The 14,447-nt window shown below is 36.7% G+C and overlaps 1 protein-coding gene and 1 pseudogene across 1 annotated transcript in view; one reads left to right on the top strand and one right to left on the bottom strand.

The window, feature by feature from the left end:
- Positions 1-12,553, bottom strand: part of KIFBP (kinesin family binding protein) — a 36,646-nt gene extending 24,093 nt beyond the window's left edge. The window contains exons 1-2 of the mRNA XM_006181178.3: positions 12,057-12,553; positions 4,621-4,719 (exon numbers count right to left, since the gene is read on the bottom strand). Coding sequence (XP_006181240.1) covers positions 4,621-4,719; positions 12,057-12,482 — 525 coding nt within the window. The 5' untranslated portion in view covers positions 12,483-12,553. The remainder of the gene's footprint in view (positions 1-4,620; positions 4,720-12,056) is intronic.
- Positions 9,288-9,418, top strand: LOC116667392 (annotated as a pseudogene).
- Positions 12,554-14,447: the final 1,894 nt, after the last annotated feature.

The raw sequence follows: 14,447 nt of genomic DNA, 5'->3' as shown, positions 1-14,447 counted from the left end.
TACGTGTGATGATGATTAACTAGACGTACTGTGATGATCATTTCATAATATATACACATAGTGAATCACGTTATACACTTTAATATAATGTCATATGTTAACTACAACTCAATTTAAAAAGATTTAACATAAAAGCAATCAAATCAGCAAGAAAACACAAACTTGAGTCAATAAATGTAAAAGACACTTTCAAAAGAGAAAATACAAATGGAAATATTTTAAAATTAATCTCTTTAGTCAAAGAAATTCAAGTTAGAATGAGACCAAAGATGGTTTTTTAAGCTATATAAGGAAAAGTTGTGAAGGAGATGAGAACTCTCATCACCAGTGGAATAAGGATATATTGGTAGTCTTTTTGGAAAGCAATTTTATAATGTATGTCAAATACTTAAATGGTCATCCCTCCAAATACTGTAAGGTATCACTCATATGTGGAATCTAAAAAAAAAGCGAACTCCTGGAAGAGAGTAAAAGGGTGGCTGCCAGGGGCTGAGGTAATGGGGGAGATGGGGCAATGTTGGTTAAGGGTTCAAACTTCCAGTTATAAGATAAATAAGTTCTGGGGATCTAACGTACAATATGCTGACTGTAGTTATTAGCAATGCTGTATTGTATACTTGAAAGTTGCTAAGAAAGTAAATCTTAAATATGCTCACTGCAAAAAAAAAAAAAAATTGTGAGGCGATGAAGCTGTTAACTAACTCTATAGTGGTAATCATTAATCATTTTGCAATATATCTGTGAATCTAATTATTATGTTGTACCCCTTAAACTTAAACAGTGTTGCACGTCAATTATACCTCAAATCTAAGAATGAATGAATAAATGAATTTTGAAAATCCCTCTGGCTTATAAGATTGTGTCTCTTTACCACCTCTACCCAAAACCTACTAATGAATAACCCTTCGTAAGTACAGAATACATTTTCTTTTTTAGTATTCTGTATTTAAGCAATTTTATGAAGAAAAAGAATACATTTATTTCATTTTTTTCTTTTTTAAAATTGAAGTGTAGTTGATTTACAATGTTTCCAGTGTACAGCAAAGTGATTCAGTTATACATATATATTTATTCTTTTTCAGATTCTTTTCCATTATAGGTTATTATAAGATATTGAACATAGCTCCCTGTGAATCCATTTATTTTAATACAGTAATGATTTAACTATAATATTACCTTGGAAGGCAACATGGTAGAGTAGAAAGAACAAGAGTTTGGGATCAGATAAACCAGATTTAAATCCTGATTGTGTCACATAGCATATGTTAAATTCACAAACTCCTTACCTAAAAATGGAAATAACAGTACCTCCTTCATAAAGTTGTGGTGAGAATAAAACGTAGTCTGCTTAAGCACTCAGTAAACATTAGTTTTTTTATTAGTTACATCTTCTAAAACTAAAATGTTAGTTTTTATATATCATCCAGTTTATCTTTGCAGGGTTTTACCATGGAAAAATGTTAATATAGTTGTAATCAAAGTGTACTTTTTACATGCATCTTCCATGTATGATGATTCAAATATTTAACATTTTAATAGTTGTATCATATTCCCTTGCTAAGAGAGTACCATAGTTTATTTAACCATTCTGCAATTATTGGATATATACAGCATATATCTAGTGACTTTGCATTAAATACTTCATTATCTGATCCCCACAACAGTTCTGTATTGTTGAGATGGGAGGGTTATCCCCATCTTACAAATGAAGAATAGGTGGCACAGAAAGTTCGAATTCCCCAAAGTCAGTTAATTATAACCAAACTAGAAATTCCAGGTCTCCTATCTTCAAATTCAGTGATTTCCCGCCCCATTTAGCTCTCTCCTTTACCTAGAACTATAATTTGTCTATAGATTTTTTTAATGATATTCTAAATTCTGCCACCATTAGGTCAAAAATTTATGAAACATTAAAAATAGTTTTACTCAGAATTATTATATTGATTAATAACAAACAAGTAGAAAACCAGATAAGCAATTATATTTCTCCAACTAAACACTATCTTACATATTTGTACACTGAAACCATCCATTAAATTCACTCAAGCATTCACACAGTAGTAATACTGTTCTTTTTTTTTGGTTGATCTGGATGGTCAGGGTGGAATATTTGTTATTTCAAGATAATAGAAACTGTTATCTAGATGCTGCAATGAATACAGAAGTAAAAAATATCCTTGTCATCATGGAGCTTACATTCTAGTACTGAAGATGGGTGATAAATAAATCACTAAAATGAACAGTATTTTAGATGGTGATAAGTGTGAAGCAGAAAAATAAAGCAGGAAAAGGAGACAGGAAGTGTTGGTGGGGGCTGGTTTGCAGTAACAGATGTAGGAGTAGCCAATGAGTCCTCCACCAAAGACTCATTTGAGACATCTGAGTCAAGATCTGAAGGAAATGAGGCAGTAAGCCAGGTAGATACGTAGGGGAAGAGCAGCATTAGTAGAGGAAACAGTTAAGTGCAAAGGCCCTGAGCTGGGAGCCTCTCTGGTGTCTTTTAGGACAGCAAGAATGCCAGTGTAGCTAGAGCAGAATGAGACAGGGAGAAAGAGTAGATGAAATTAGAGAAGTAATAGTAGCCAGAGCAGATAATAAACTTGCAGGTCTTCACTGATCTTTGGAGTCTACTGAGTAAGATGGGAAAGCCAGTGAGAATTTTGAGGGAAGGTATGATATAATCTAATCTACCTTTGAAGAGGAAGGGTGGGGAGGGATAAATTAGGAGCTTGGGATTTACAGATACTACTATATATAAAAAGATAAACAACAAGGTCCTACTGGATAGCGCAGGGAACTACAGTCAATATCTCGTAATAACCTATTATGAAAAAGAATATATGTACATGTATAACTGAATCACTGTGCTATATACTAGAAACTAACCCAACACTGTAAATCAACTATACTTCAATTAAAAAAAAAAAACTACAGCAACAACCTCAGGAAGAGATGATGATGGTTTGGATGGTTTGATTCTAGACATAACTTAAAAGGGAAGCCAACAGGATTTGTTGATACATTAGAGAGTGAGGATATGAGACTCCAAGGTTTTAGGCCTCAGCAACCGAAGAAAGAAGTTGGTGTTTACAGCAAGGGCAGTAAGGAGGGGAAAATTATCAGAAGCTCAATGTTACACTGAAGTTTTAAAGATACCCACCTACTCCATAAAGAGAGCAAATGTCAAGTCAGCAGTTGGACAGACAAGTCTAGCATTAGAGAGGTATAGACTGGAGATATAATCTGGGAGTCATCAGCATAGAGAGGGTATTTAGAACATGGGAACAAATGTTGATGGAAAGAGAAGACATCCAAACACTGAACTCTGGGTACCCCATTGTTCAGAGGTTAGGGAAATATGGAAGAAGCACCAAGGACTGAGAAGAAGGAAAAACAGACAAATGGAAGCTAAATAATTATGCCAAAAAAAGACTAATTAAGTGTGCCAAATGCTACTGACAGGGCAAATAAGATGAGGACTAAGAATTTATCACTGCATACAGCAATATATAAATCACTGGTGAGCTTGATGAGACACTGATTCTTAACTCTGAGTTATTTAAATGGGTGCTACAAGTAGGCTCAAAACAAAGTTAATTAAGTCAATTTTAATTTTAGAAAACTGCTGATTTTTTAAAAAACAGACTTCATTTTTTAGAGCAGTTTTAGGTTCACAGAAAAGCTGAATGGAAGACATAGAGATGTCCTATACACCTCCTCGCCCCCAAACACATAAAGCCTCTTTCAGATTGCCAAGTTTTAGCAGGTAAAACGTAGTAAGGAAAAGAATAGTAACACAGTGGTGTTAAAAAGTTCACCTTTGTAGGACTGAGACCCTCTGGAGTAAAAGTTTTCAATCTAGCTCCCTAGAGCCCGAGAAGTTCTACGGCACCTATTCTAGACCACCACAGTGGAGAGGGAGGAAGCTATCTCTAGTCGATTGGGCTCAGGGTTCTTCTGACCTGCTTAACCAGAGCTGCTCCATCAGTTTTTACATATTGCATTTCAGAAGGGATTCACGGCTTTAAAAAGTCATTGAAAACCACTGCTCTGAAGTAGTGGTTCTCAAAGTGCAGTACCCAGGCCAGCAGCAGCAGCATCACCTGCTTCCTTGTAAAAAATGCAAATTCTCAGATCCCACCCAGACCTACTGAATCAGAGATAGGAGTGAGCACTACGTCTTAACAAGCCCTCCAGGTGATTCTGATGCACGCTGAAATTTGAGAACCACTGCCTCAGAGATTTCAGATATTTTGCTTAAGTAGTTGTTTGCTTTCCTTTAAGCACTGCTATTCTCAGTGGAAATCAAAATATAATTTTTAAATTATAAATGAAAATATGCATGTATCAGTATCTTAGGATAATATTAGAATAATATTTCCTATACAGTTATATTTGAATTAAGATTGCCATTAGACCATTCCAAAGGTTATTTTTAAGAACCCTAAAGCCTGTAATATAAAACAATTTCAGCTATCAGGTGACTACCTAGACAGCACTATAGCATGGTCCCAAAGTATAATGAAAAGACACATTCTAATATTATAAGTGAAAAATTCTTTACATCAATTCTTGACTCGTTTTAATCAAAAATTAAAATTTATCTGACATGCAACATACCTCTTTCATATACTGATTATATAGTGCTTCTGATGATTCTAGATAAGCTTGCGCAGTTTCAATTTCTTCTCTTTCAGACCACAAGATACCCAGATTATTCTGAAAAATAAAGAAAAGAGAAATACATAAAATTTTCAATTAAAGCAATTTTCAGTTTCAAAGTCAACAGTTACCTATCAAATAGTACTCGGGTCCAATTAACAATGAATTAATTATTCATAATACTATTGTCCTTATGCCATGGTAGGTAGCCACGAAGATGGATTCCCCAGTAATTCCTGCCTCCTGATGTTCATGCCCTTGTATAATCTCTTCCCCTTAAATCTGGGCTGGATTTAGTGACTTGCTTCTAAAAAGCAGAATATGGCAAAAGTGATAGAAGGTCTTTTCCAAGATCAGGTTACAAAACACAGTGGTTCCGTTTCGGGTGTTCCCTCTCGCTTGTTCTCTCTGAGGGAAGCCAAATGCCATGTTCTGAGCCACCCTATGGATAGACTCACGTGGCAAGGAACTAAAGGAAGGTCAACAGCCAGCAAGGAATCCAGGTCCTCAGATCAACAGCCTATAAGGAATGGAATCCTGTCAACAATCACGTGAGTGAGCTTGGAAGCAGATCCTCCTCCAGTTAAGCCTTCAAGTGCAGCCCCCGCAGACCAACAATCTGACTAGACCTTGAGCCAGAGGCAACTAGCTAAGCCATGCCTAGATTCCTGATATAATAAATTTGTTGTTTCAAGCTGCTAAATTTGAGGGTACAACATTACACAGCAATAGATAACGACTAGACATAGAGACAAAGATGAGCTACAAACATAATGCTTTCAAAACATCTATAATATCCTCCAGAGATCTCTTTGAAAAAGGAAACATTCTCAACAGGCTCAAGCCTGAAGGGAGATAAGTGCTCCAATTCCAACAATTCAGATCATATGGTATGAAAAATCTGAAGATGCTATATGGCTTTCTTCATCATAAATCAGATTCCTAATGTTTACCATTTCAAACAAGGCATTTGTTTATATTTTCCTGAGTTCTTAAAAATATAGCCTTATAATTATATCCAATCAATAAAATAATTTTTCATTTGTAGTGTCTTTTCTGGTACTGATCACATCCTTTTGATTTCCATAGCACCAATTTCCTGCTGCTATCATGAAAGCACTAAGGAGAAGCTGCTTAGATTTAGGGTTATACCCTTAATAACATTTTAAAAACTAAGCCAGTTTTCCCCCTGCCACATGATTCTCTTTATCAGGCTCTGTACAGGGCAAATCAGGCCTACTGAGATGGTCAGAATTCAAGACTATCTCCCCTTCAGACAATGCGGTTAGTCGGCATCCCAACCCTTGTGATAGTCTTTCAGGCACAGGGATACTTCTGAGGCTGGGCTTCTACCATCTTTTGCTTACTTCCCTAGGGAAGGGAACAGGATAAGGAAACAAGAGTTTTTAAAGCAAATTCTTAACTGGAGCCCAAGGATCCACAAATTATCCACGATGAGTCTTTGAACATGGATGAGAAAACATTACAAATTTATTTTCACTATATCCTAAAATTTAGCATTTCTTTCAATTATGAATGCAGGAAACAAAATGCAGCAAATCACAGCACCTAGGATTCTGTGGCCTATAGAAGTGAAAAATCTTCATATTACAGCTAGCAGATATCTCAAAATATCATTTACATTCATTAGTACTTTAAAATTATGGAGGACATTAGACGTATCATTAGATGTTATTTAATGTGTTAGGAAGCATCTGTATTACTATGAAGTTACTAGTGATATCGCACTCATTTGTTTTAAAAAATATTTTGATAACTCCTATATTATTGGTTTCTTTTGTAACCCTTTATATTTTATTTTATACATTTGAAGATCACTGTTCGATGAAACATAGGCTTCATAAGACTGCAAAAGGGGCACATGGCACAAAAAAATCTTTAGAAACCCTATAGTTTAAAGGTGGCATGATCACTGCCCCGGAGCACAGACCTCTGGTCTGGCTTCACATAATGTATCTATTCTATAACTTGTATCTATTCTATAACTTTTTTTTAAAGTGGCTTGAACAGTCCTCAGTGTCTGGGACTGCAAGTCATAGTGATAAATTAGTGAGACTCTAAACTAGGCAGTTCTCTCCTCTATATTACTTACGCAGTCCTTTGCAGCATCTTGGGGAAGCTTAAAGGGCTCTACCCCACTAATAATTTACTGATTATTCTGCCCACCCAGCCTCAGAGAATGTAATCTCCCTTAATATTAATTTCTTGAATTTAGAAATGGATCCACAAGTCACCTTTTCTCACTCCCTAGGTCAACTAACTTTTCTTCTGACAATCTGTTGTTGAGATACTCCATTTGGCCATGACACCAGTACACTGCACCTAGCCTAGACAGACTAGAGATTCACCTAGTACTAGGAACTAGTTCACCACATTTGTTCTATTTTGATGGGATGGTGAAGCATTTAGCCTCCTAGATCGAGGGTAGGCTGTGACACAGAAAGCAACAACTCTGGTGTATGACAACTCTTAAACCAGGTAGAGACCCTGGACTATGTCTAGAAATGACAAAGGTTTTTCTTTTGAACCATAACCTACTGAGGTCCTAAAGTGCAAGAGATCTAGAATGGATTTGATTTTTCAAAATTAATAGTATTAATGTTTCTTTCAGTGTTTACTCTATAGAGACAACTGCTACTGACATTCTACATGAATATAAACTCTAAAATGCACCAGAAAGTGTATCATTCACAGACTATCATCATGTTCTTGCCCTTGGGATATCAGAATAGGTAGGGGAAAAAAATTAAATATAAAACAGTAACAGCTAAAAAAGTACTACTGGTGAACTCTACCAAACATGAAAGGAAAAAATAATACCAACTCTACACAAATTCATCCATAAAAGCAAAGAGGAAAGAACACTTCCCATCTCATACTAAACCAAAAACATAACAATAAAAAAAAAACTACAGACTGGTATCTTTCATGAACAAAGATATAAACAATATTAACAAAATTTTAGCATATTCATCCCAACAATATATAGAAAGTAATATATTACCCAAGTCTGGCTTGGTAAAAACTCCAGTGGGGTTTATCACAGGAAAGAAAGGTTGGTTTAATATTGGAAAATCAATTAATGTAATTCACCACATTAACAGACAACAAAAGGAGAAACAAAAACAAAAACATGATCATCTCAGACGCAGCAATGAAATAATGATACTGAGTAAAAGAAGTCAGACCAAAAGAAGAGTATACACCACATGATTCCATTACAAAATTCTAAAAAATACTGGGGAAGAGGGCAAGGAGAAGGGAGAGAGAATAAAGGAGGGAGGGAGGGACTACAAAGTGCAAGGAAACTTTTAATGGTGATGGATATGTTCATTACCTTGACTGCAGTGACAGTTTCATGGGAATACAGAGATGTCAAAATTCATCAAATTGTATACTTTAGATATGGGCAGTTCATCGTATGTCAACTGCATCTCAATAAATCTATAACACACACAGAAGGTACTCCTCATACATATATATCCTGGCAGAGGGGAGAATATTCTACTAACCTATTAGGAAATTTTACTTAAGTGAAGCAGTTAAATTTCACTCAGAATAATGCAAGTGTATAATTCTGATAGCAAAAATTAGATGGAAACCAGAAAAAAAAACCATTCTTAAGGCCTCCAGAACTTGGGATAGAAGGGGACGGTCTCTCTTGATAATCTAATGTGGGTCCATGTCCTATATATTTAGTTTCCAGGTACCAGATTGAGACAAAGCATTCAGCGTATCATAAATTCCCATGAACTGATACTTTCAAGTTTTTTCTCACACACACACCCACACACACACGTAGTCTTTTACCAAAATGGAATGACTCTACATAATTCCAAACATCCCTCTCCTCTTAATATTCATATTTTGGTTAACAAATATAAATCATTATTTCTAATGGCTGCATATTGTTCTTCTGTATGGATGTACTAGTATTTATTTAACTAAATATCTACTCACTAATGTTTATTTTCCTTTTTTTAAATTAACAGTGCTGTGATAAACACCCATGTTAACATACCTTTGCAGCCTGACTTAGTATTATTTTAGAATCCTGATGTGGAATTTTTTAACTCAAAATCTTGACTCAAGAGTTTTGATACCTACTGATCTCCAGTTTATATTTCCACTAGCAACAATGCTAATGCCAGTATCTATCTCCTCATAATTTCCCCAGCAATGAGTGTAATCAATATCTTTAATAATCTCTGCCAATCTGATACAATTTTTGTCTCATTCTTTCAGTTTCCTTTATTATTAGTCATATCATATACAGCAAATATTCAATGTAATAAAATGCTATAGAGTGGTAATGTCATTGGAATAAACAGACCAACGAACAGTAGAGTTCAGAAACAGACTAGCACAAACAGAATCTAATTAAATATCGCTGTACCTCGTAGGCTAGTTTTAGTGCATTACTTTTCATACTTTTATACCTACTTTTCATCATTCTTTCAGATAAACATATTCATTCTGCCAACTAAGAAAAAAGATTCAGTAGAAACCACATCAAACCTATAAATGAGTATCAGGGAAATGGTATGTTTAATTTTGCCACCTAGGAACATGGTATATCACTCCTTTCAAGATAATCCATTCTAATCGCTTCTCGGCCTTTTGGCTAAGATCAAGTGTAAGATTATCAGTTCTACCACCCCTAATACTGCTCTTTGTGATACAATTTCCAAAATTAGTATTTTAAACAAGTTATTGCTTATATATAGGAATATTATTGATATTATTTATTTACCTTATATTTTCCTGCTTTATAAAATTGATAGTTCTAAGAGTTTCATAGCTGATGACTTGAGGTTTTTTAGGTCTACAAGGATCACATATAAAAATGATGATTTTTATTTTTAAAGACTGATCATTCTTATTTGCTTTATATATTATTACAATGGCCACAACTTTTAATCAAGGTTTTGTTCCTGGTTTTAGTAAGATCAGCTCTAATAATTCTCCATTCAGAAGAGGCTGGCTTCAGAAAACTGTATTTCATTTAAGATGTCACAATTTGTAAGACACAATTATTTCATGTATCAATGAGAAAACACTGCCAAATAAATTATGACACAAAAATCAATTATAAGATGCATCCTGATTTCATAGATATTAATATATTTAAGAACAAGCATATTAAAATCAATAAAATACAGTAAATACTGGAGATCCTATATTACATTAAGGAAGGTTTCTAATTCTATTTTTGAGATATTGAAGTAATTTTTTAAATGTTCATTAAGATCTTAGGCAACCAAACAATTAAAGAAAATTTCAAATAACTGAGATATTGTTTGAATTCAACATTTTACAGATTTCATTAGATCATTCATCCACTCAACAAATATTTAGAATGGCCTATAATGTGCCAAGAACAAAAGTTAAAATTAGTGAGCAAAAAGAAAAGCAAAAAGAGAGCAAAAAGCTCTTATTATAGAGCTTTTTATTTAATTGGGCCATGATAACAGAATATGACCTATACAATTTCCCTTTTAATTTTGAGGCTTTTCTTTAAGATCTACTTATTATATGATCAATTGTGGTAAATGTTTCCTGGATCACATATACTAGGAACTGGAACTACTGAATTTAAGGGTTGTGAGCTTACTTAAGCAAAGTACCTGACACAAGAAGTTCATACATATTTATATTTTGAAGTGTTATGTTCCTGAAGAGAATGTCAGATTTATTTCTTAACAAGTCAAGCACCATATAAATGGGAAACAATAAGTATTATAAGGATTCAAAGGTAGGAGGAAGAAACCCGTTTCGAACAAAATGATCCAAAGAAAGTTACTAAAAGCGAAAATAAATAAGTGGGGCCTAATTAAACTTGAAAGCTTTTGCACAGCAAAGGAAATCATAAGCAAAACAAAACGACAACCTACGGAATGGGAGAAAATATTTGCAAAAGATGATACTGACAAAGGCTTGATCTCCAGAATATATAAACAGCTCATACAACTTAATAAGAAAAAAACAACCCAATCCAAAAATAGGCAGAAGACCTAACAAGCAATTCTTCAATGAAGACATATGAATGACCAATAGGCATGTAAAAAAATGCTCAATATCACTAAGTATCAAAGAAATGCAAATCGAAACTACCATAAGGTATCACCTCACACCAGTCAGAATGGCCACCATTCAGAAGTCCACAAATGATAAATGCTAGAGAGGGTGTTGAGAAAAGGAAACCTTCCTACACTGTTGGTGGGAATGCAGTTTGGTGCAGCCATTGTAGAAAACAGTATGGAGATTCCTCAAAAGACTAAAAACAGACTTATCATATGACCCAGCAATCCCACTCCAGGGCATATATCCAGAAGGAACCCTAATTCAAAAAGACATCTGCACCCCAATGTTCATAGCAGCACTATTTACAATAGCCAAGACATGGAAACAATCTTTGTCCATTGACAGATGACTGGATAAAGAAGCTGTGGTATATTTACACAATGGAATACTATTCAGTAATAAAAAAATGACAACATAATGCCATTTGCTGCAACATGGATGTCCCTGGAGAATGTCATTCTAAGTGAAGTAAGCCAGAAAAAGAAAGAAAGATACCATATGATATCATTCATATGTGGAATCTTGAAAAAAAATAAATAAATAAAACAGAAACAGACTCACAGATACAGAAATACAAACTTGTGGTTGCCAGAGAGGAGCGAGGTAGGGACAGACTGGGAGTTCGAGATTTGTAGATACTGACAGGTATATATAGAACAGATAAACAAGTTTATACTGTATAGCTCACGGTGAAAAAGAGTATGAAAACGAATATATATATTCACGTCATGACTGAAAAACTGTACTCTACACCATAAATTGACACAACACTGTAAACTGAATATAAATTTTTTTTAAAAAGTTACTAAAAGTATGAGGTGCGTCTTCAGATGGGTTTTGAAGAATGAGTAGGAATTCCCTGGGGAGCAAAACGAATGAACATGGCAAGAACAGAACTGAAGATTTTAGATACTTTGTTTTAAATTAAGAATCTACTCCGGACATTCTTTATAATTTCCTTGAGGCCTTAAATTAAGATGTAAATTACTTTGGATTTTTCTTAATGGAATGGACAGGATTTGGATGAGTGGAGAATTGGAAAGGGCACTTACAATGTAGGAGGTTCTGGATAAACAAATGCGTTGACACGACTAAGCAAAGCAGCAACTGATGTTGGCGGAGTGGGTGATAAGGGTGGAGAGGGAGTTTGGAAGCCGCTTATCGCGTAGTTTCGAAAACGTGGGGACAAATTGTGCCTTACTACGTTTGCCTTTGGTGTTGGCAAGAGTTGGTGCCCCTCTCCACCCCCTGGCCTCCGGTGAACAGCAGAAGGCCGGGCTTGCTCTCACCTGCGCTTGGATGTAGAGGGAGACGCAATCTTGCGACAGTCGGTACTTGCGCAGTAGCCTCAGGCATTTCACCAGATGCTCCTCCCCCGCCGACAGCTCCTCCGTGTCGATGTGGTTCACTCCGAGGTGGAACTCAATAACCGCCCGCCTCACCGCCCTCTGGGCAATAGGCCCCTCGGCCTCCACCAGTTCAGCCGGCAGCCCCAGGGTGTGGTCCCCCGCGCCCAAGCTGTCTTCGGCCTGAGGCCGCTCCTCCTCGTCCTCGGGCGCGGGGCCCAGCAGCGCCTTGACCTCTTCCAGCAGCGCCCGGGCGCCGTATTTGGACTTGTACGGTTCCTTCTCCGGGTTTTTATGCAGTTCTACCCGCGACAGGGCCAGAGCGGCCTGGAATTTCTCACGAATCTCGACACACGGAGCATCCGCCATGGCGGCCTCTCCAGCCTCGGTCTCAATGTTTGCAGTCGGGACTCCCGCCTTCCTTCTGCTTTGCGACACTTCACTTACGGCTTCCGACAGGCCTGCGCACTGCAGAACGGTACCCAATGACGTCTGTCAGGAGAGCCGCAATATGCTTGGCAGTGGCCAATGGGAAGGCGTAGTGGTCACCACAGCAACCGTTGTCATGGAATCAAAGCCGTCAATGATGGTAGCCCCACCTCCAGCCCCGCCCTTTGCGGTGATAAGTTCATCTTGTGCTTGACCCGGTGAAGTTAATACATAAAAATTACCGGTTGCCTTTTAACAGAACACTTGGAAATATTGTTTAAAAACAAAGCCAGCTAACTCTCATTAATTGATACAAGCAGAAAAGCAGAAACCTTTTGACATTAGTATATAACCCAGCCTATCACCAGATAAAAACATAACAAGTATCCGTGGGGTTTTTGTTTATTTTGGTTTGGTTTTTTTGCGGGGCGCTTAGGGGGAAGTAATTAGGTTTATTTATTTATTTATTTATTTATTATTTTGCTGGAGGTACTGGGGATTGAACCCAGGACCTCATGCATGCCAAGCACACAATCTACCACTGAGCCATACCTTCCCCCCTGTCTTATTATTAATATATAGCCTGTAGGAATGTAAAAAGCACTCAGTGATCGACAAATACCTTTTCTTCAACCCTGAAATAGAGGTTGCAGGGATATGAACACCTTCCCAAAGTAATACAGGAGTTAAGTCCCTGAAGCTGTGACTATATACCTCAAGCAAAGCTTTTTCCATTACATAATCTTCGTTAATTATCAAGTCAAATACGAGGGGGTGGCGGACGGGCCTGAGGTTTTACTACTAAGAGCTAGGTATATAAAGTGCTTTGAGATACACAAAGGAGCACTGATTTTGGAAGCTCACCGACACAAAGTTTGAATCTCAGATCTGCTTCAAATTGATTAGCTTCTCATTTTCTAAGCTTCAGATTTCTCAAGTAGAGCATAAGGGATAATACAACTTATCTACAGAATTATTCTAAGGAGTAAAAGAAAACATCTGTCCTTTACATATTGGTGCTCTTCAGGATTCCTGCCTAAATCCTTCAGGATTTGTCCTGGGGAGATCTTATCCATTTCCAGGGATTCCCTTACATGGGCTGCTCACTTCTAAACTTGGTCTCCAAGCCAAATGGCTCTCTGGAGCTTCAGACTTTAATGTACATCTGTCATCTGAAACAACCATTCCCAAATGTTCCACTGAATCCTGGTATCAGTATCTTCAAATTGGAACTCAACTTCCTCTTCATATGCTCCTTCCCTCCCACACCACATTTGCTCTTATGTTCTGCGTCTCAGTGAGTGACACCACTATACACCAAGCCAATGACTTCTTGAACTCACTCTCCTTTCTTCTCTCATCCTTAAATGTAAAACCAAGTCCTATCCACCTCCTAAAGCACTCTTAACATTGGTCTCCTTTTCATCTCCAGTAGTTAAGACCATCACCTTTGAATTAATTTTAATAAGAATTCTTGCTGCCAGTCTGGCTTCCTACCAGTGCATTTTCCACAACACTTCAAATAACTCGTTCATTCATTCAATAAATATTTAAAGTGTCTGTTAATTTGCCAGGCACTGTTCTAGGCTCTGGGAATTCAGCAATTAAAAACTGTTCTGCCCTAGTATAAGGAAAGACATTAAATAAATAAACTATATATACTGTCAGATAATGTTATGGGAGCAAAACAAAGGAGATAAGGAGTGTTAGCAGGTGTGGCAAGGTTGCTATTTTTAAACAGGGGGGTCAGGAAAGGCTTTTCTGAGAAGTCACCATTTGGGTAAAGATCTGAAGGTAAGGGACTGAGACGTGAAGATTAGGGGACGTATATCCCAGATAAACCGTATATCCCAGACAGATACAAAGACTTTGACACAGGAATGTGTCTGGTGTGTTCAAGGAAAA

Source organism: Camelus ferus, chromosome 11, assembly GCF_009834535.1.
Source record: "Camelus ferus isolate YT-003-E chromosome 11, BCGSAC_Cfer_1.0, whole genome shotgun sequence".
Taxonomy (NCBI): Eukaryota; Metazoa; Chordata; class Mammalia; order Artiodactyla; family Camelidae; genus Camelus; species Camelus ferus.
Note: the sequence above shows the minus strand (reverse complement) of the source record. Positions and strands in the feature narration are given on the sequence as shown.